General features: G+C 40.3%; 1 protein-coding gene across 1 annotated transcript in view; it reads left to right on the plus strand.

Annotated features, from left to right (window-relative positions):
• The window catches only part of Nsun6 (NOP2/Sun RNA methyltransferase 6), a 42,097-nt gene that overhangs the window by 16,772 nt on the left and 1,539 nt on the right, over positions 1-23,786 (plus strand). The window contains exons 6-10 of the mRNA XM_057787606.1: positions 862-943; positions 3,254-3,373; positions 8,394-8,538; positions 14,992-15,140; positions 19,314-19,439. Coding sequence (XP_057643589.1) covers positions 862-943; positions 3,254-3,373; positions 8,394-8,538; positions 14,992-15,140; positions 19,314-19,439 — 622 coding nt within the window. The remainder of the gene's footprint in view (positions 1-861; positions 944-3,253; positions 3,374-8,393; positions 8,539-14,991; positions 15,141-19,313; positions 19,440-23,786) is intronic.

A 23,786-nucleotide genomic window follows, 5' to 3' on the forward strand; every position in this document is an offset into this window, starting at 1 on the left:
GTGACTAGAACCTTGTTTTATTCTCCCTAGAACGTTCTGTAAGAAGCTGATAGCTTTGACTGCCCACTTTAGTTGATTATTACTAGAGCGCTCCTCGCTCTCTCATTTGATGCAGTGTTCCTAGTGATGTGCTGAACCATGTTTGCCTGTCTGGTGGGAGTAAAAGGTAGCCATTCTTCAAAAAGCTTGTCAGTTTTCTTGGCCCGTACTTGTGAGCACACTGCCACTTTGATAGTTATGGAGCACGCCTCTCAGGTGCAGTATTTGTCTTTTTGAGTCACTGGGCACCATGCCGTTCTGTGTCCCAGCCCTTCCTGTTCCCAGAAGCTCCACTGCCACTAGTAAAATGGGACAGGGTAGAGAAGGTCGTGTGAGGACTGTCAGTACTGCGTATGCTGAGTGTACTGGGCAGCTTTTCTGTAAAAAGACGGGAGCAGAGCGGGCTCCTGCCTTTGTCAGTGTCCAGCATCAGCCCGAGTCTTGGCATTTTCCCCTGTTGTCATATAACTGTCTAGCACAGTCGTGCACAAAATGTTTGTGTTACCAGGAAGATTAGAATGGAGCAATAAGAATTAGGTCGTGTTTGCTTTTTAATTTATTGACTTCTCTAAAGGAACTCTTGTGTTTACTAAAATAGTTATGTAACTTTCTTTATTTGTTTTTTATTTATTTGGATTACCTCTGCTATAAAATATAAAACAAATCATAAGACTAGTATAATTTGTTAAATAAAAGAAGTCTTAAAAATGAAGAGCGGGGGGGATGAAGAGCAGTTTATACTTGATGTGTCATAGTGAGTGTTCCTAGGAATACGTACTATATAACTTATACAGACTAATGGTTAATTTCTTATTTTTCTAGAGGTATAGGCATAAGAATGACAGAACCAATATATCTGAGCCCTTCCTTTGACAATGTTTTACCCAGTTACTTATTTTTACAGGTGAGTAAAATAAAATTGAGTGACATTGAATCACTCAGATGAATTATTAGAAGTTATTTTTCTCTTTTATTAATATTATCGTGACCTCTTCATATTCTGACCTATTATTGTCAAATATCAATACAGTCTTATGAGCACTTTTGTTTTCTTTTCCTGTATTAATTTTATACACTTATCTGTCCTCTTGTCCAGAGTTGATTTAATGATGTGATATAATGACTGCTTTTCATCTCGGAAGCTTAGTCCTGAGCATTGCACACGTCGCTGTGTGACTGTGGGTTCGGTTGTAATATTCAGATGGTTGGTTGCTGGCAGGCTTTCGTCAGGTTGTTATTAAGTGCTGTGATATAATGAGCTGTTTTACCCTTTTCACTTCCTAAGAACATTTGCAGACATCAACTCATTTTAATGCTATTATTATTCTATGAAATAGAAATACTGAAGACTAGATCTTTGGGGTTCTTGGTCATGTGACCCTGCTAATAACTGGCAGATCCAAATCCAGGAGCTCTGTGCTTTCTTCTCTTCCCAGTATTAAGCCAAAAGCTCTTTACAGATCTGGGAAGAACAGAAAGTGATTTGTTTGTTGTTACCTAGCCTCCTCAGGGATGATGCAAAGGATTAGAACCCAGAGCCTTCTGCCTACTCATTTGTGAATCACTTTGGGTGATTTTGTTTGCTTGTTTTCACTTGTGGTTATTTGCGAACACACCCCTGACTCACTGTGGGTGTTTTCTCAACACTTTGACATTGCTAACAATGAAAGAAGAAGTGTTAATTTTTGAAGATAGAAGACCATACCGCCTCATCCTACAATTTAGTTTAGACTTTGGACAGGTGAAGTCCATGTGGTACAAACTTCTTTTACATATCTTACTGTTATTCCAACTTCAACTACCTTTCCTGATTTGGGACTTTATATTCTTTTTTTTTCAATTTACATAGGTGTATGTCTGCAATGTAGGTATATACACCAAGTGGCCAGAATAAGGAGTTAGAGCCCCTGCAGCTGGATTTGGGGCTGATTGTGAGCTGCCTAATGGAAATGTTGGAAACAAAACTCAGCTCCTCTTCAAGAACAGTACACTCTCTTAACTGCTGAGCCACATCTCCAGCCCCCTGGATTTCTGACTGTAAAAAAATAAATCACAAGACAATTTGTGATCCCTGATATCCATACATGCTACAGACCTATTGTTTGACATTTCATAACAAAAGAATTAGACCACTGTTGGACTGAAGCTTTTGTATTTGAGGATAGAATTTAACTTTTGTCATTTTCCTAGTGGAAACTTTTATTACATGTAATATTACAATATTACATTTGTCATTGACCAGGGGAACTGACTAGAAATTGTAATAATGGCTTGCACTTAATGTATACTGATTATTTATCTGTGTTTCATCAGTATTTCAAATACACTGACTACTTCATGCACCACTTAAAAATCTCTACAGTCATAGATAAGGGAGCAGAGGCTTGAAGAAGTGACGTTCAGAGCAGCAGCGGGCTACATGCCCGCCTGGCTGACTGAAGAGGTGGAGGCAGAGCTAGTGGATGCCTGTTTAGCTACTCTGACCTTCAGGTTGAACCCCAATTTCTGTCTCTGGGTTTTTATTAATCATGCTACACATGCCAGTAGTTGTTTGTTTTTAAAGTTTGATATTAAATTGGATGATACACATCTTATTTTCTCAAGCCTGCACTGGCTTATTATAACTTAAGAAAATGGATATTGTTCTTTTTACTAAATGTGTGTGTGCACATACTCTCACGTGTGCACATGCATGTGTGCGCACATGTCAGCATGTGTGTGTAATTCAGAGGACAACTTGTAGTAGTTGGCTATTTCCCTCCATAATGTAGGTCCTGGGGATCAAAATCAAATTTTCAGGCTTGACAGCAAATATCTTTATCCACTGAACCACCTCAGCAGCTGTGATCCAGTGGTCCAGTTTCCTGACTGATCTTCAGTAACTAACTTCTGAAGGAGCCAGGGCATGACAACTAAAGCAGTTAGTTATGTCTTGAAATCACATGGGGTATGCATAGAATTTGGCAGAAGCTAACCCTTCCAATTCTTATGATTACTGAAGTCACTGTAGAGGGCAAGTGGGGAAAGCTTTAGGGAATTTGTGGTCTTCCTGCCTCTTGTCCTTGTCTTTCTCTGGAAGAGCCGTTATCTTCCAGGTCTGTGTCCTTCATTTCTTCCAAAGTAAATGCAAACATGTTCTGTTTTGTTTGTTCATTGAGTTGAGATGCTACATTGTCAAGACTCCATTTTTTCTCTCTCTTCTTTTTCCTTATAGAATTTGCCATCTGCTGTTGTAGCTCATGTTCTGAATCCTCAACCTGGAGAGAAGATTCTAGATTTGTGTGCAGCACCTGGGGGCAAAACTACACATATTGCAGCCTTGATGCGGGACCAGGTGAGGATGTCGTCATGGCAGGCTCCTCTCAGATAGTTACCATGGCTGCTGAAGTAACCTAGGAAACAAAGGATGTTCAACCGGAAGACTCTTCTGCTGTGTCATTTACCACATTCAGTTCAGTTAACAGATACTTGTGAGGACAACCTTGAAACAGTCCCAGTTAGCTAATATAGTTAGAGACTTGTTCTCTTATAGACTGAAATATTTAAGACGTCTTCTCTTGCTTTTAATTTTGAGATTAAATGACTTTCTGTATTTCATTGGTATCTGATATAACATCCTATTTTTTTTCTTTAGTTTTATTAATTGGGTCTTGTTCATTTGGAGTTGCTTTGTTTAGGTAGAAGTTTATCAGTCTTGTTCATCTTTTCAAACAATTTTTGGTTGAGTCTGTGTATTGTTTCTTTTAGACTCCATTTCATTAATTTCTGACCTTTGTTGTTCTTGCTTTGTGCTGAACTCATTCTCACATCCCTGAGACCTCAAGCAGCATCGTGAGGTTATGTAGCTGAGAACTCTGATCTTTTTTTTAAATATAAGTGATCATAAGGAAAACCAACTAAAAATGTTCGTCTTCACAGAGTTCTCTTAGCTATGCCCTAAATGTTCTGATACATTTCCTTTCCATTTTTATTTTTTCTAAATAATAAAAAATTCTTTTTGATTTTTTTTTTTAGTAGTCTATTGGTCACACACAAATGTGTTTTCAGTTCCCATACATGTGAGTAGTTTCTGTAGTTGCTTTATTGACTTTTGCTCTATTGTAGTGCATCCTAAGAGGTTACAAGAAGTTATTTTGATTGTTGTATATTGGATAAGACTTGATTTGTGGTTTAGAATATAGTTGATTTTAGAGAAGATTCATGGGCTTCTGAGATGCACATATATTCTGTTTGTGTCAGGTGGGATACTTTTGTAGGTACTATGCAGTTAAATGGGATACTTTTGTAGGTACTGTGCAGTTAAATGGGATACTTTTGTAGGTACTGTGCAGTTAAGTGGGATACTTTTGTAGGTACTGTGCAGTTAAATGGGATACTTTTGTAGGTACTGTGCAGTTAAATGGGATACTTTTGTAGGTACTGTGCAGTTAAATGGGATACTTTTGTAGGTACTGTGAGGTTAAATGGGATACTTTTGTAGGTACTGTGCTGTTAAATGGGATACTTTTGTAGGTACTGTGCAGTTAAATGGGATACTTTTGTAGGTACTGTGCAGTTAAATGGGATACTTTTGTAGGTACTGTGCAGTTAAGTCCATTGGTTTATGATGCAGTTTCTCGGTTGATTTTTAGTTTGGATGACTTATCTAAAGACAAGAATAAGACACTGAAGTCTTCCAAGGCATTATCTCAAGACATGTGCAGCCTTTTATGCCGACTAATGTTTGTTTTATAAAGTTGGTGGTATATGTATATTTATATGATTACATCGACTTGATGAATTGTCCCTTTCTTAATGTGCAGGGCCCTTCTTTATCTCCTCTGATTTTGATTTAACTCTGCTTTGTCAGATACTAGAATAGTGATGCCAACTTGCTTTCAACTTCTGTGTGCTTGATTGATTGTACTTCATCATTTGAGCCTTTGTGTATGAGTATCTTTGCTAGTGAGATATGTTTCTTGGGAATAACAGATACTTAAAGTTGGATCTGGGTTTTTCATCCAGTCAGCTAGTCTTTGCCTCTCTATTAATGTGTTAATGGACTTAATATAATTTGTGAGAGATATTTATTAATTAATTTTGTTTTACATTTATTTTTTCAGGGCAGGAGAAAAGTGCATGCAGAGGTTAAAAGTCTTATTGAGTTCTTCTATCCATTATGTCAGATTGGCAGCAAGTTCCTTTACTCCTACTAAGCCAATTTGCTAACCCAACTAATTCTTGTAATTTTGTTGGTCGTTTTCTATTTTGCTGGATTGATGTGCCTTACTTTCTCCCCTATAACTATCAGGGGATATGCTAACTTTCTGTGTTATATGATGGATTTCTTCCTAGTTCTTCTTTATTTAGCCATTCCTCAGAAGAAATGTAGTCCTTCTTGTTTTCTCCTGGTTGAGACTGTTTTCCTTCTCTTTGGGTAGTGGTTTCTTCGTGTAGCTTCTGCAGTGCTTCTCAGTGGTTTTGAGCTGCTTTAGTTTGTGCTTATTTTGAGATGTCCTTATTCTCCAATTTTAATAGTTTTGTTAGATCCATCAATATTGGTTGGTAGTCTTTTACTGTGAGGACTTGAAATATATTATCCCTTGTTTTCTTGGCTTTGAGGACTGCTGGTGAGAAATCTGTGTTATTCTGGTGTAACTGTCTTTGTAGCTGACTTGAGGTCATCCTTTGCATCTTTTAATATTCTTTCTTTGCTCTTTATATTGGCTGTAATAAGTTGTGGAGAGATTCTTCTCTGAGAAAGCCTAGTTGGGTTTTTAAATAGCTTTTTTGTATGTTTGTTTTTTCTTGTCTGGATTCTATTTCAGTCTCTGGATTTGGGAAGTTTTCTGCTCTTATTTCATTGAATAGATTATTTTGGTATTCTGAATGCTTGTCTCAGATTAGGGGAAAGAAACGAAATTAGATTTCCCAGTAATTAGATGGCTTAAAGGCAAAATTATATGGAGAGAAGCTGAGGAGTAAAAATGGAAAACATAGCTTTTTTTTTTTTATTTTAAAGAAGTAAAGAAAAGATGTTAGTGTAAGCACCAGCAGTTATTTACCAAATCAGGGTGTCCTGACATGGTCTGTGGGAATGAAAACCAGGCCAGGTTAGAGAGGATCTCAAAAATTAGAGGCTGAGACAAGTTTATTCCAAGCAATCAGACTTTTTATACCCCATATGAAAACAGAATGCAATGGTGGTTGCCAGGATAATGGTGGTTTTAATTTATAAGGGCAAATAAGAATAATGTCTGAGACTAATTGTTTTGCCAAACTTCTGCATGCCTTTGATGACTTCTAAGGGACACAAAGAAACACAAGTGGCCCTAATGCTTCACTGCCTGAGGGGGTGCCTCAGTTTCTCAGGAACTGAAAGGCACCCAGTGCCTCAGCGCCATGGGCTCTACCCTGAAAACCTATGGCATGTGTCTCTTAAGGCAGCTAGACCAAGCAAACAGGAAGACCTGTCTTTGTACTTTCAAAACCTCCTGCATCATAATCATCTGCACTCCGGAGTTCTTGGGGCTCTACAACACCGAAGGGTGCTCTTGAGGTTGAGCTACCCCGTGACCTCAGACCTAGTCCACTAGACACCCCTGCTATTCCCACTCGGTGGGATAATGCCAGCCTGTGCACTTTTCAGACTGTCAGCCCCTGGCCCTCCTGCTCTGCCCAGCCAGCTCCCAGACCCACAGCAGATGACATTTAAATTTCCTGACTTATGGTTATTGCCTGTTCTCTGACGCCAGGTAGCTCATTTTAAATAATAGCATCCTCCTTGAGGTAGCCCCTAGTGAGTCCTAGGGAGTGACAACTGGGATTCCCCTCTGCCTCGGTAAAACCAGCTCAAGGCTTTGTCCTCCAAGTAGGATTGCCCGTCTCTCTTCACCAGAGCCACCTGGGGATCATGATGCTGGGCTGTGTTCCTGTCTCTGCCTTTGTGACTCTGACCCTCTTCCTTGTCCCTGTTTGGAGGAGTCTTTGTTTTACTGACTGTCTTGAGGTTTCTATGGCTATGAAGAGACACCGTGACCACAGCAACTTTCATAAAGGAAAACATTTAACTGGAGCTGGCTTACAGTTCAGAGACTTAGTATATTATCATGGAGAGAAGCATGGCGGTATGCAGGCACACATGGTGATAGAGAGGAGCTGAGAGTTCTACATCTGGATCTACAGTCAGCAGGAAGAGAGAGTAAACCACTGGGCCTGTTGGAGCCCCTGAAACTACAAAGCCCATACATACCAATGACACTTCCTCCAGTAAGGGCGAACCTGCTCAACCAGGCCATAGGCCATGATTCTTTCAAATAATACCACTCCCTGTGAGCCACTGGGGTGATTTTCATACAAACCACCATACAGCTCTTCTCCTTCACTGGTCATACTTGAGCACTGTGCAGTTGCCTCCTGATCCTGGAATCCTGTAGCAGCGTTTGAGCTTTAAGCCTTTCCAAAGCGTTGTGCTGTGGTGCACAGAAGTTGGGCTAATGATGTTCTCTTTTGGTTACCCTAGTTCAGAGAATTTTGTATTCCTTGAAATATTAAGACGGGGATCAGCTTTACCGATATTCATTTGTATATAATTCCTTGAAGCTAGAGGTTTCATAGAGGAAGCTCACGCTTTTCCCCAGGGGAACAGTCACTCGAGATTGGTGGTTTTATGTTTACCTTAAAGAGTTTTTCTAAGCTTCTTGAAAATATAGCAAATATTTTTTTCCGGTTTTGACATCTATAGATTAAAGGTAGGCTATATGGTATATATTGGCAGAAATGTGTTTGTTTAAAGGAAAGCCTAGGTATTTAAGGAATTAATTTTTCAGTGCTGGGAGCTGACTCCGGGACCTTTTGCTTGCTAGGAAACCCTCTACCCTTGAGCCACACCCCTCAGCCAATGTAAATTTGATGTACGGTTGGTTAAACGGTTGGTTAAAGCACACTGCGGGGGACCGCTGGCAGCGGCACCAAAGTTTATCCCTACTGCATGTAGTGGCTTTTTGGGAACCCATTCTCTTTTGGATGGATACCTACTCAGCCTAGATGTACTAGGAAGGGCCTTGGACCTTCCCCAAAGTCATGTGAAGTCTCTGAGGAGTGGATGGGGATGTGGAGTGGAGGGTAGGAGTGGGAGGAGGGGAGGGAGTAGGAACTGGGATTGGTATGTAAAATGAAAAAAGATAGTTTTTTTAAAAAAATAAAATAAATTATAAAAAATACCAAAATGAATCTATAAATATAAAAAATAAAATAAATTAAAAAAAGAATTCAGCAGGCATTGGAGGAAAACGGGAGACCACAGTTTTACACTAGTCTTTTGTATTGGTGATTTTTATAACTGCTTTGGATTTATACTTTATTTTCATTTTTAGGGAGAAGTAATAGCACTGGATAAAATATTGAATAAAGTGGAGAAATTAAAGCAGAATGCTTCATTATTAGGGCTTCGTTCTATCAGGGCGTTTTGCTTCGACTCGACAAAGGCACTTAAACTTGATATGGCTGATGGCACAGAAGGTAACCTTAATTTGTATTTATCGTTCTGTGTTTTTGTCTCATAATTACATGTACTTATTGGATCTTAATACAGGAATGAATGTGGAGTGACCAGAAAGTAATTAAGATAATTAGTGTTTATGTAATATTTAATGTAATGTCTGCTAATGTCTTAATGTGATAATATTTAGGTGGCAAGACACTCAAAATTTACTCTCAACAGCTTTGAAATGTAATATATGTTATTGCTAAGTGTATACAATCCTGTTGTGCATTAGATCTTGAAAAATGACTCTTCCTGTCTAGGTAAACTTAGTAACTTTTCCACAGTATCTCCCTGTGCTTCCCAGCTATTCCCTGGTAACCACTGTCTATCTGCTTTAATGTGCTCTGCTTTTTAGCTTCCAGATACAATTGTCTTTTGGTGCCCGGCTTATTTTTGCTTAACTGTCTTGGATTCTTCCATGCTGTTGCACATGGCAGATTTCTTTTCAAGGCTGAATAATATTCCGTTGTGTATATACACTACATTTTTAAAATAACATTTCTTATTGGTAGACAGTTGAGTTGATTCTGTAGCATTGCTTTTGTAAATACTGTTGAAGTGAACATGGGAGTGCAGATACCTCGACAACAGTTCCCAGTCATCTACTTCCATTCTTGTATTCCCACTAGCAAGCAGGACTGCTGTATGACACAGCAGCTTTATAATGTAATGTTTGAAGAACCATGCCACTTCATTAGTGGTTGTATTATTTATGTTCTTAAAACAGTACACGTGTGCCCTTTCTTCTCCATGCTCTCACCAGATTACCTTCTGTTCCTTTCTTTTAATAACTACTTCCTCATAGGGGTCAGATTATATGTCTTATGGTTCTCATTGCATTTTCTTGAAGGTTACTTATAGTGAGCATCTTCTCCATATACACATTGGCCTTGTCTTTTTTTCTTACTGCTTTTATTGGGATATGCATTTTTCTCCACTCCCATCCATTCATCCCCTCTTCCCTTTTACCCTCTCCTGTGACCTCCACACTCCCATTTTACTCAGGAGATCTTGTCTTTTTCTCCTTCCTGTTTAGATCCATGTACGTCTCTCTCAGGGTCCTCTTTGCTGTCTAGGTTCTCTGGGGTTGTGGACTGTAGGCTGGTTTTTCTTTGCTTTATGTCTAAAAGCCACTTATGAGGGAGTACATACTATATTTGTCTTTCTGGGCCTGGGTTACCTCACTCAATATTGTTTTTTTCTAGATCCATCCATTTGCCTGTGATATTCAAGACGTCATCATTTTTTTCTGCTGTGTAGTACTCCATTGTATAAATGTACTCCATCTTCTTTATCCATTCTTCAGTTGATGGGCATCTAGATTGTTTCCAGGTAGTCTCGTAAAGAGTTTGGCAATGCTCCTTCTGTTTCTGTTGTATGGAACAATTTGAGGAGTATTGGTATTTGCTCTTCTTTGGAAATCTTGTCGAATTCTGAGCTAAAACTGTTTGGCCCTGGGCTTCTTTTGGCTGGGAGATTTTTAATGACTGTTTCTATTTCCTTAGCAACTATAGGTCTATTTAATTTATTTATCTGGTCTTGCTTTAATTTTGGTAAGTGATACTGATCCAGAAAATTGTCCATTTCTTTTCCATATCTTCTTTTGAAGAGCAATTAATGCCCATCTAAATCCTTCCCCCTTTGGAGTGTGTATTAGTTGCTATGGTAAAACACTGACAAAAGCAAACTAGGGAAAGGTTCCTTAGCTTCACATTGTGGAGGCGTACCCTGGGTTTCTAGTCTCCCATCATGGTGTAGTCTGTCTTAATGAGTTTCCACCATGGTGTACTCTGCGTTCATGACCTCCCCATCATGGTGGGGAAGGTGCATGCGGTGTCAGGTGCTTCTCCAGCTGCTGCAGCAAGAGCATGAGGAACTGGTCACATTGCTTCATAGGTGGGAGGCAGAGAGAGCTGAATGCTGCTTTCCACTTCTTTGTCCTCCTTGTTCTCCTGGACTTCAACCCACAGAATGATGCTGCCTGGTGTAGGGTGGGTCCTCTCTCCAGTTAAACATCTCTGAAACGCCTCCACAGAGGCACCCCTCACTGTCACTTCCTGAGCTTTGTTTCTTAGTTGACCCTGAATCCAATGAAGTATAGTGAAGAGCCATTACAGCAATGAATGATTGGTGTTTGTTTGATTTTAGTATGTATAACTACTCTGTCCTTGGTCTGAAGTATTTAATCCAGTTTATTCCAATAAATAACCAAGTGGTGAAGATTGCTTGAGTCGTTTGTTCCTTATTTCCCAAGTGATTTATAGATGCATTTGCTTTCTGTGCTGCTGTCTTCTTGTGTAGTTAGGTGTGGTTGTGCTGTGTTTTAATCCTCTGCTTATGTATTGTAGGGTTTGGTAGCGAATCTTATGAACTGTAAAATGTATCCATCACAGGCCATGTGAAGCTGATAATGACTGAATTTTACATTAAAAGCTCAAGATTTTTTCTTAGTTCTCCATTTTTGTTTTTATTGCATAATTTGTATATTTCTATATTGAATATACCTACACAAATTATTGTAACTTACTACTTTTGGTGGTTTGGATGAGATGTGGCTCACAGTCTCAGACATTTGAATTTGCTGCTCTCCATCTTTTTTCCTTTTGACTATATATTTTCTAATAATTCCTCCTTGGATGTGCCTCATTTCTCTTTTACTCAATGAATTTTCTCTTTGATACTCTTGTCTTTCTGTTCATTGTAGTTTTTAGCTTCATTTGTTGAAGAGTCTGTCTTTGCAAGTACACTTTACTCCTTTGCCAAAAATGAGGTGCCCATGGCTGTGTGGGTTTGAGGCTCGTGCTCTAATCCTTTGGTTGTTGTGGTCTGTGCCTGTGTCTCAGTGCTGTGTGCCTCTGTTTCTATGGCTTTGTGATGTAATCTGGAGCTGGGTGTCATTAGCGCTGGCCTTTCTGTTTAGGGTTGCTTTGGTTATTTGGATCTTTTTGCTTCTTAATGAATTTTAGGATTGCTTTTTTCTTTGAAGAATGTCTTTGGAAATTTGGTGGTGATGGTATTGAGTCTGTGCTTAGCTTTGTAAAACAGAGCCATTTTCACAGAGTGATTCTACCATTCTGTGAGCATGGGTGGTCTTTCCGTCTCTTTTGGTGCTTTCTCTGGAGTTTTAAAGTTAGAAAAAGCTTCTGGCAAATAGGACTTATGTATTCGTATGGTATATTATTAGAGAAATGGTTTTGTTTTTCAACACAGCGTTTCTCTGTGTGTGTATCCCTGGTTGTCCTGGAACTTGCTTTGTAGACCAGGCTGGCCTCAAAGTTACTCTGCCTACGGAGTGCTGGAATTGAAGGCATTCACTACACCCAGCTGCTTTTCTAGTTTTAATAAGAGAAATTTCAGTTGCACCAAGTGCATTTGGTGACCTTTTTTGTGATCTTAGTCTTTAATGTGTATATAACATACTGTATCATAGATTAAGTGCACTGTCTTAGCTTCATGTTTGTGGATGAAACAAAATATTGGACAGAAGCAATGTAAAGAAGGAAGATGTAATTTGGCTCACTGTGGTCAGAGGTTTTAGTCCATAGTGGCAGGCAGGGCATGGTAGAGCACAGAAGTCCATTGTGCGACCAGGAACCAGAGCAAAAGGGAATAACAGCTAGGGCAAGGTATTGCCTCCAAGAAGATTCCCCCAGGGTCCTCGAACTAGTCCTACCTCCTGTCTTCTACTGCCTCCCGGCGTTAGAAGTTGATCAGTGTCTTAGATTAGGGCTCTTATGATTGGATCTTCTCTGGAAATATCGTGACAAACTTACCCAGAAGTGTACTTTACTAATGTCTCAGATATTCCTCAAACCAGACAAACTGGCAAGAAAGAGCAGCCATCACAGTTTATTAGGAGCAGTGAGATTAGGCATTGCCATTGCCCTCCCCAGGATTACCAGGTATAGTTGTGTCTATGGGTGTGAGTCAGTTCTGAGTTACAACCTGTTATTGGTTTGTCCTAGTGTAGGGCCCTGCTAATACGGAGCTTCAGGAGCATATTCAAAACAAACCTGTAGTTTGCATGGAAGTTCTTTGTGGAACTGCCGATTTCTTAGCTTTTAGGCAGTTGTTGAGAGTTGTATTTCAGATGAATTCAGATGGTTACAGAATAAAAAACACAGTGTACAAAGTATTTCAATAGCTAATTTAGTATAAATTTACATCAGTGAGAGACCACTTAGCATGAAAATAAGCAGTAAGAGGAGCAAGGCAAATGGATACTTGCAGGCTGTAAAGCAGAAGGGAAACTCTGTGGTGACCTAGAATTGTCAGCTGCTGGGAGGAACATTGCTTAGCTGCTGCAGGCAAGCGCCTCCACACAGAACAGGGACTTCCTGCACCTGGGACATCACCTGTAGAGGGTTCTGGCTACTCCAGGAAAGGATGAGACTGGTGGTGCCAAGGTAAAAAGGGCTGTGAAGGTTTTGACAAGAAAACAGATGAGGAGCTGGGTGGTTTTAATCCCAGCACTTGGGAGGCAGAGGTAGGCGGATCTCTGTGAGTTAGAGGCCAGCCTGAGCTAAAACAGCTAGTTCTTTCAGGACAACAAGGGCTGTTACACAGAGAAACCCTGTCTCAAAAAAACTAGAAAGAGAAAGAAAGAAAGACAGAGAGAGAGAGAGAGAAAGAGAGAAAGAAAGAAAAAGGAAACTGATGATGAGGAGAAAGTCTGTTCTCCCATTGGCTTTCCACTCCTCACCCCATCCCTCCTGTACTTCCTGTTAGTGGCTATAGAAGCTAGCAGGCAAGTATGGTTTTCATTTGCCCCAATTTAAAATGACTTCACACTGTGGACCACTTGAAAGAATGAAAGCTAAATTTTAATAGTTGGCATTTATGTATGCAGGTTAAAAAACTAAAGCTAAGATAATAGATTATGGGAATTCATCATAGAATATTATGGGAAAGACTCCTATCTTCTATAAATAATAACTGTCTGTTCAGTAAGAAAAGGCAATGGTTGTGAGCCTAGCCTTTAACAGCTGAACCATCCCTCTTGCACAACATAAAGCAAAGAAAAACCAGCCTACAATTCACAACCCCAGAGAACCTAGACAACCAAAAGGACCCTAAGAGAGACATACATGGATCTAATTTTCATGGGAAGTAGAAAAAGACAAGATTTCCTGAGTAAATTGGGAGCATGGGGATCATGGAAGAGGGTAGAAGGGGGGAGGGGAGGGGAGAAAAATAAAAACAAAAACAAACTAGCAAAAAAAGGCCATGGTTTCAGTAGGGAAAAGCTATACAAAGGATTTACTTATTTAAAGGAAAGATACAGTTGGTCAATAAACAGCTGTTTTGATGAGGATTTTGGAAAGCAGGTACACACACACATAATGACAACATACACTAGTATAATTTGTATTTTGGGGGGGTGATGAGGGGGCATTACCAGTATGCATCAGAAAGTAAAAATTTATTTGAAAAATATTTTTTTCCAGGACAGTAGATGAAACAGGAAAAAAAAAAAGATTCTAGATGAAGGTGGGTGACACTAATAACAACTGGTATCTTTACAGCCTTCTAACCAGATAAAAACAGAAGGTAATTCTGGGTTTAAATAAAAGTGATCAGTAGCAATGGCAAGTTTGCAGGTAAAGAACGCAAGTTTCACGACTTTCTTCAGTAACACCAAATTCATCAGAAATTACTCATGAGCACCACAAGGAAAACTTGATGGACTGGTAAATCCAGGAGGTTAATGGATCATAGTGAACAGAAGCCATACACATGGCCACAAAACCAGGAGACTAAAGACCAGCAGCCAGACCAGTATGTCTGGTCAGAGCCCGAGGCAGGCCCTGATTTTTCTGGTGCTGTCTGCAGGAGGCATTACCAAGGAAACGACTTCCTCTATGACTAATGACTGTAATTGGTACTGGCTCTGGGGCTTTATGGCTTCTAACACTAGGAGTTAAAGTTCTTAATTTGATTTGATGTGGGTTTGTGTTATAAAATCAAAACTCGTCTATAACAACTGCATTTTCAGTCCTTATGAAATCAAATCTATATGAAATAAAAGCAATTCTTGGGCTGGAGGGTTGGCTCAGTGGTTAAGAGCATTGCCTGTTCTTCCAAAGGTCCTGAGTTCAATTCCCAGCAACCACATGGTGGCTCACAGCCATCTGTAATGGGTCTGGTGCCCTCTTCTGGCCAGCAGGCATACACACAGACAGAATATTGTATACATAATAAATAAATAAATTTAAAAAAAAAGACTGTTTTAAAAAAAAAAAAAGAAAAAGAAATAAAAGCAATTCTTAACTTAGCTAAGGACTTGCTTAAAGGGAGAAAAGATTTTTTTATTTAATATCTTGGATTACAATGTGAATTTCTCATATTGTTTATATGTCAAGAATATTTTATTCCTTTCTAGACCTATATGTAAGAAAGCAGATAATATTTATAATTCTCTTTTGTAGGGGCACCTCCATTCTTACCAGAATCTTTTGACCGAATTCTTCTTGATGCACCCTGCAGTGGAATGGGACAGAGGCCAAATATGGCCTGTACTTGGACTTTGAAGGAAGTGACATCATATCAGCCACTACAGCGAAAACTCTTTAATGTGGTATGTGATGCTCTTTCACCGTAAAGAAGCTGACGATTGCCAGTTCTGTGTTCTGTCTACCACAGCTTTTGTGTCGGAGCCCTGCTACACACTTTTGTCAAAGGGTGAAGGCAAACAGGAGGCATGGGCAGAGACTAGATGTATAGGATTTGATATGGCTACCTGAAATATTTATTCAGCCTTAAAAAGGAGTGAAGTACTTGGAGACTATGCTAAGTGAAGTAAACCAGACACAAAAGGAAAATTTTGTATGAGCCCAATTATAAGGTAATTAGAATAGGCAAATTCCTAGCAACAGAGGTTAACAAAGGGAGTATGTTGAGAGAAAGCGTAGTTACTTAATGGGTACAGAGGTTAAGTTTGGAATCCTTCACAAGTGAACGGCTTATGTCATAGAATTATTCAGTTGACATGACAAATTTTATTTTTTTATTTTCTAGAGCCCAGGAAGAGATTGGGAATACCTAGTGTGTTTGTGTGGCTTTAGTTTTTTAAAAATGGGGTCTCGCTGTGTATCCTAAACTGGACGCAAGCTTTCAATATTCGACCCTCAGCCTCTCAAGTGCTCTGATGGTTTGTGTGCCTCGTCCTGCCCAGTTACAGCTTTAAGTGTAGGGAGTTTTCCTTTGTGTTGACCCCTCCTTTAAAATGTACAACCAGTTACTCAGAACATTTTCAATGAGACATTTAGTTGATTGTAAACAGTCTACTCCTTAAATGGAAATAGAACAACAAAACAAAAACACAGTTGGCTGAGTTGTTCGTACACAATTGCTAATTGATGTAAATAATTCAATATAATTAAATCATTCTTCCTGGCTTTGTTTAGTTATCAGATTAGAAGTCTAAAGTCTAAAACAGACTAACACAATATTAAACTAGGCATGATTACATCCAGAACGTAGAAGGATCATAACAACTGCAAATTTAATTGATCTAGTACATTACACATAGAGTATTTGAGAATTTTTCTCAGTTTTGTTAAACTTAGTATATTTCAAAATATGATTTCTTCTATTTTAATTTCAACTTATCTATTTTTAAAAACTTCTGAGCAGATGTATGTTTACTTATCTGTGTATATACTGCCTGCATGCAGGAGTCTGAACAAAGCAGAAGGCCTCTGGAACTGGATACAGGCAGGATGAGTAGCCACGTGGGTGCTGAGAACTGAACCTGAGTCCCCTGCAAGAGCAGTGAGTGCTCTTAGGGGCAAAGGCACCTTCTAGCCCCACTGCAGTGTTCTTTCCATGAGAGATGAGTTCATTATTTCTCCCCTTTCCTACAATGATAATACATAGACTTCAGCAACAATTAACATGCTGTGATTATTCAATCTCTAAGGTTGTCTTCGAGTACATTTCTGCTCTTTCTTTCTTGCTGCCTCCTTTTATAAACAAAGGAAGCACTAGTTGTGGATTATTTAAATAGTTTTCAGAATAGTCGTCAGAAAACATGCCTCTGGCATGAAAGCCCCAAGCAGCACAAAGGATGCTCTCCAGACAGAATGCCTGAGGGTAAAGGAAGTTACTGCTTTAGTGCTTTTTCCTTCTGTTGTTGTTCCCGGTATAGTAAAGATGGAAGTTCAGAAAGGTTACTGAGAGTGGATGGATGATTTCAGTGTAGAGGGCCAACTGTGAGGGGGAAGTCAGAGAGCAGGTGTGCCCTGTGCCATGGCTAGAGGCCCAGCTGTGAAGAATTCAGAGAGCAGGTGTATGAGACAAGGTTAGACATTGAGAATGTGAACTTTAGGATCAGAACTGTCTTCATTTGAGCCACGACTCCTCCATGTTAGTGACTTTGGGTATGTTGATTTCCATTTGAAGAGATGGGGAGTACAGCACTATCTGCTAGGAATACCTCAGTGGAAACAGCCTGGCTTCACTGTTGGTAAGGAACCTTTGAGAAGCTTCCTGTGAAAGTCTACCATAGTAGCCGGCACAGAGCCACAGTGTTCACATTACTTCAGTTAAGGCGCAAGCATGAATTATTAGTTTTAAAAAGACTCTAATTAAAAGTTTAAACAAAATTAGGGGTTTATAAAAAAAGAAGAAACATGAGTTAGCTGGGTAGGAAATGGGAGGCGTGAATCAAGGGAGAGTCAGGAGAAGGCTAAAAATGATCAAAACACATTGTGTAAGTTCCTCAAAGAACTCAGAAAATTTCTCTGAGCTTGAAAAGATAAGCATTAATGATGTAGCCCAGTTGGAAGAGTGCTGGCCTGATGTGTTAGTCACTTCTTGTTGCTGTGACAAAATACCCAAGGAAACAACTTAGCAAGGGAGTGTTGATTCTGCTCACAGTTCAAAGGTCCAGTCCATCATGGTGAGGATGTTATGGCAACAGGCACTGGAGGCTTCTGGTCCCACTGCATCTGAGATACTGAGGCTGAGATCAGTGGATGCTGGTACTCATTTCACTGTCTTCTTATAATCAATCCAGAGCCTTAGCCTAAGGGTTAGTGCTCCTACGCTGAAGGTGGGCTTGCCACCTCTGTTAACCTAATTTTACAATTTGTCACAGACATGCCAAGAAGCTTGTTTCCTTGGTGATTCTAGATCCTGTCCAGGTGACAGCATCAGTCATTCATTACTCCTGTCATGTATGGAGCTCTGGATTAGATTCCCCAGTAAGACATAAACTGAGAGGAACAGCACATTCCTGTGATCCTAGCACTCTGGAGATAGAGATTTTTGACTAGACAGAATTTGAGGCCAGCCTAGAATATGTGAGAACCTGCCTAAAAAGAAAAGAGAAGATAAACTTATATTTGGGAGAAAATTACTTTAGCACTGTAGTCCCGATATCTATTAAATACCTACAGCATGCAAACTGATGTCTAGATCGTAACTGAGAAAGCAGACAGGCCATGCCTTCTCTAAGAACTTCCTTTATGACTGGCAGTTTGTTGTATTAATGACATTAATGCTGTAGAGCAAACTACAGGAAGAAAGGTGTGTGGGGTCTGTTAAATCAGGAAGCACATTTCAAAACAGGGCTTTGTAAGCAGCAGTTGGTGGAGCATTGTTAAGGAACAAGCAGCTTTGAGGAGGAGGAGGAGGAGGAGGAGGAGGAGGAAGAGGAGGAGGAGGAGGAGGAGGAGAGTGTCTACCTGGTCTGGACTCCTCAGGTAGCAGTGACTTTGGTTGCTACAGGAATAGCAGGAAGACAGGGTTGCTAATCCAGAAGGGCAGGAAAGACAAAAGGAAACGTCAGTGTGGCAGGAACACCTTTATGTAGAGCCTTGAAAATGCTTTCAGGACTTTGCTTGTGAAGCTGAGAAGCAGCAAGTCGAAAAGCATTGCTCAGACTGGTGTGCGGAGACTGGCTTATACGAGGGCAGGGAACCAGGCTGGCAGATTTAACTGTTGTGCAATGCAGCTGAAAGATAAAGATGCTGGAACTGATGGTAGTAGATGTTGGGAGTAGTCACCAAAAACTGGACTGTGTGTGTTCACACACATTTTTTTATTCCATGTGTATACATGTGTGCCTGAGTGTATGTATGAGTACTATGTGCATGCAGGCACCAGCAGATATCAGAAGAGGTATCAGATCCCCTGTAGCTGGAGTTATAAGCAGTTGTGAACCATCATACGGATGCTGGGACTTGGTCTTCTGCAGGAGCAGTAAGGGCTTTTACACACTGAGCCATCTCTGCATTATATATTGAAAGAAGGGCCAGTGGGGCTGGCTAGTGGATGGGGAGAGTAAAGGACTGCAAGCATAGTTGGTTCTCTGAGGTTCAGGGCTGGAGTTTGGGGAAGGCTGGGAAACCTTTTCTAGCAGGTTTCAGAGAATGATGAGTATTTGTTTGGGGACGCATTACCTGAGGTAGCAGAAATGTTGACATGACAACTGAATACATATACATGGATTCAGAAAGGAGGTCTCCCTACAAATATAAATTTGGGAATAAAGACATTATGGGAAGGGAGGTAACTGAAGGATGTATGTGAGAGGCTAAGTCTGTGTAAATCAAAGTTCCCAGGTAAGGCTGCATGCATCAGGAGGGTATACATTGTGCTATAACTACAGGAACAGGCTGTGTCATACAGGACAGCATTTTATCACTACCAAGTGCTTGCAAGGTACCATGTGCCATTCTCTAACTTACTTTCAGGTATTTATTGGGTCTTGTGGCATGCATAGTCTGATCCTTGCTTTCTTTAGGCGGTTCAGCTGCTGAAGCCAGGGGGAGTGCTGATTTATAGCACATGTACAGTAACTCTGGCAGAAAACGAAGAGCAAGTTGCCTGGGCCCTTACAACATTCCCCTGCCTTCAGCTTCAACCCCAGGTGAGAACACTAACATTTTCCAGTGTTACCAGCATCTCAGAGTATGATGTGCACTGGTATATACAGGATGTTATGGACTCTGAAGTGCTCTGTTCATAGGAGTGATTGTGTTTTCTAACTGACCATAGGGATTCACATGACCAAAGGAGAAAGCATCCTCTCTCTGCAGTTTGCCAGTGCTAAACCGGATGGGCTTGGGTATCTTTGTGCTGTTTATTCCACTTGTTGGTATTAACACTGCATCTCCAAAAAATGCTTTCCTGTTTTTCTTTTTGGATAGATTTCCTCATGTATATTTGTATTTTGCTCACATGTATGTAAATATACCTTGTGGATTCTTGTTGCCCATCAGGCCAGAAAAGGTATCAAGTCCCCTGAATCTGGAGTTACAGATGGTTGTGAACCATATAGTTATGCTAAGAACCAAATCTGGTCCTCTGCAAGAGCAGCATGTGTCTTTAACCATTGAGCCATTTCTCCATCTCATATAAGACTTTTACTTCGTTCCTAGTCCTACATTTTTTTTATTTGTAAAAGATTGAACATTTTTGCTTCCTGCCACATCAAACACACCTCTTCAAAAGTGGGCTGCAGGATTCAAAAAAAAAAAAGCCAGGTGGTGGTGGCGCACGCCTTTAATCCCAGCACTCTGTAAGTTCGAGACCAGCCTGGTCTAGAAGAGCTAGTTCCAGGACAGGCTCCAAAAACCACAAAGAAACCCTGTCGCAGAAAACAAAAAAAGCCATGGGGTCAAGCCGCAGCTCAGGAGTGTCACCCTTTATACTTTTATGTTAATATAGGATATTTTAAAACCCTTTGTTGTTTGTTTTTGTGGGCACTAATCTGAGTTTTTGTTATGATTTTTATAAAGCTGATTCTGTGTATATAGGGATGCTGACATTCAGAGACATTGGGCAGCTGACTTTATGGCTTCCTATATAGAACTCTAACAGGCAGAAGATAAAGGTTAAAGATAAAACAATCTAGAAATGGCTCCTAGGCAGAGAAATTGAGACAATTACATGTAAATGGAAGCAAGACTTCAGAATTTACATAGAATCTGTATAAAGGAGTAATTAATGGAAGGTTCTCCCCTCACTGCCATATATGATGACAATATTTTCCTGACAGCAGTTTCTTTTCCACCAGTGTCCAAGACATCTGTTGTGGAATGATGGCTTGTTGGTATTTATGAATATTTGGCACTAGTGGTTTTCAAAAATCACTGAATTTATTTAGATTCCTTAAAACCTAGTTGATATAGCCATGGTTTATATATCCTTTTCTAATATGTATTTTTCTAGTGTGTGTAAAATAAGAAAACTTCCGTCGTAGAGTTGGTTAAAGGTATTTTAAATGTCTCAGGGGCTGGCTCCATTTGCTGTTAGAGAATGTGAGGCCTTACTGCTCATTTCCTTCACTGATAAAGTTCCACTTGCCAAGAGTCTGATATACTAGGCCCAATATTGATTCTTTATTTAGCTTAGGAGTGAAAGACTTGTACCACAAGAACTTTAAGTCTTTGAAGAAAGAAATTGTGGAAGATATCAGAAAATGGAAAGATCTCCCATGCTCTTAGATGGGTATAGTCAAAATAGTAAAACCGGCAATCCTACCAAAAGCAATCTACTGATCCAATGCAATCCCCATCAAAATCCCAGCATAATACTTCACAGACCTTAAAAGAACGGTACTCAACTTTATATTGAAAAAAAAAAAAAAAACACCAAAAAACCAGAATAGCCAAAACAATCCTGTACAATACAGGAACTTCTAGAGGCATCTCCATCTCTGACATCAAACTTTCCTATAGAGCTACAGTGATGAAAACAGCTTGGTATGGCATAAAAACAGACAGGTGGACCAATGAAATCAAATCAAAGACCCTGATATTAATCCACACACCTATGAACACCTGATTTTTGACAAAGAAGCTAAAATTATACAATGGAAAAAAGAAACCATCTTCAACAAATGGTGCTGGTATAACTGGATGTCAACATGTAGAAGAATGCAAATAGATCCATATTTATTGCCATTCACAAAACTTAAGTCCAAATGGATCAAAGACCTCAGCATAAATCCAGCCGCACTGAACCTCACTGAAGAGAAAGTGGAGAGTAGCAGAGGACACCCCTTCCTAAATATAACACCAGTAGCCCAGATGCTGAGAGCAGTAATTAATAAACGGGACCTCCTGAAACTAAAAAACTTCTGTAAGGCAAAGGACACAGTCATTAAGACAAAATGGCAGCCTACAAGAATGGGAAAAGATCTTTACTAACTTCACATCGGACTGATCTCCAAAAGAACTCAAGAAACTAAACAATGATGTGGGATTCCCCTCTGTATGTTGTGAATACCATTGGTTAATAAAGAATCTGCTTTGGGCCTATTGCAGCGCAGGTTAGGGCAAGGCAGGAGTTCCAAGCAGATAGAGGAGGAGAGTGAAGGCGGAGTAAATGAGAAGCCATGAGGCCACTGCAGGAGACAGACACCAGATGCTGGATGGAGCCTTACCAGTAGGCCACAACCACATGGCAATAGACTTATTAATAGAAATGGGTTAATTAAACATATAAGAGCTAGCCAATAAGAACCATGAACTAATAAGCCAAGCAGTGTTGTTATAATATAGTTCTTTTTTTTTTTTTTTTTTTTTGCTTTTTTCGAGACAGCGTTTCTCTGTGGTTTTGGAGCCTGTCCTGGAACTAGCTCTTGTAGACCAGGCTGGTCTCGAACTCACAGAGATCCGCCTGCCTCTGCCTCCCAAGTGCTGGGATTAAAGGCGTGTGCCACCACCGCCCAGCCAATCATACAGTTTCTGTGTGATTATTTTGAGTCTGGGCAGCTAGGAAAGAGCAGCTTCCATCTACAAGACATCAAATTACCAAATAATCCACTCAAAAAATGGGGTACAGATCTGAACAGAGAGTTCTCAACAGAAGAATTACAACTGCCTGAAAGACACTTAAGGGATTGCTCAGCATCCTTAGCCATCAGGGAAATGCAAGCAAATGACACCAGTCAGAATGGCTAAGATAAAAAACACCAAAGATAGCTTATGCTGAAGAGAATCCAGACTAAGGGAACCACTCCTTCAGTGCTGGTGGAAGTGCAAGCTTGTACAGCCACTTTGGAAATCAATGTGGCAGTTTCTTAGAAAATTGGGGAATTAATCTCCCTCAAGACCCAGCAATACCACTTTTGGGCATATACCCAAAGAATGCCCCCACACTCCATAAGGACATTTGCTTAGCTGTGTTCATAGCAGCATTATTTGTAACAGTCAGACCCTGGAAACAACCTAGATGCCCCTCAACTGAAGAATGGATGAGGAAAATGTGGTCCATTTACACAGTGGATTACTACTCAGCAGGAAAAACAGTGGCATCCTGAAATTTGCATACAAATGGATGGAATTAAAGAAAAACATCCTGAGTGAGGTCACCCAGACCTATACAGACAAATGTGATATGTACTCACTCATAAATGGGTGTTAGACGTAAAGCAAAGGATAACCAGCCTACAGTCTACAATCCCGGAGAAGCTAGGTAACAAGGAGAACTCTAAGAGAGACATGCATGAATCCCCCTGGGAAGGGGAAACGAAGGGGAAACAGACAAAACCTCCTGAAAAAAACTGGGAATGAAGGGAGGGTAGAAGGGTGGGGAGGAGAATGTGACCGAATGGCATGCTCAAGAAGGGGGAAGGACAAAGTGGGAGAGCAAGGAGATACCTTGATTGAGTGAGTCATTATGGGCTAGTGAGAAACATGGCACTAGGGAAACTCCCAGGAATCCACAAGGATGACCCCAGCTAAGACCCTAAGCAACAGTAGAGAAGGCACCTAAACTGACCTTCTCCTATAGTCAGATTGATGACTACCTTAATTGTCATCATAGAACCTTCATCCAGCAACTGATAGAAGCAGAAACAGATGTACAGCGAAGGACTCCCTCCAAGAGAGGGAAGAGCTACAATATGAACAAACTGGTCATGTTTGTTCATGATGGGGATACTCACAGAGACAGCTAGTGGGAGCTCACTAACTCGACTAATAGCTGGAGAATCTGTACAGGACCAAACTAGGCCCACTGAATGTAAGGGACAGTTGTTAGGCTTGGGCAGTCTGTGGAGCCACTAACAGTGGGACCAGGATTTATCCCTAGTGCTTGAACTGTTATATTGGAGCACATTCTCTGTGGAGGGATACCTTGCTCAGCCTAGACATGGCGGGAGGGCCTTGGCCTTGCCTTGAAGTGAAATGTCAGACTTTGTTGACTCCCCATGGAAAGCCTTACCCTTTCTAGGAGTGGTTGAGGGGTGAGGGGAGAAGGGTGGAGC

Source organism: Chionomys nivalis, chromosome 13, assembly GCF_950005125.1.
Source record: "Chionomys nivalis chromosome 13, mChiNiv1.1, whole genome shotgun sequence".
In the NCBI taxonomy this organism is placed as follows: domain Eukaryota; kingdom Metazoa; phylum Chordata; class Mammalia; order Rodentia; family Cricetidae; genus Chionomys; species Chionomys nivalis.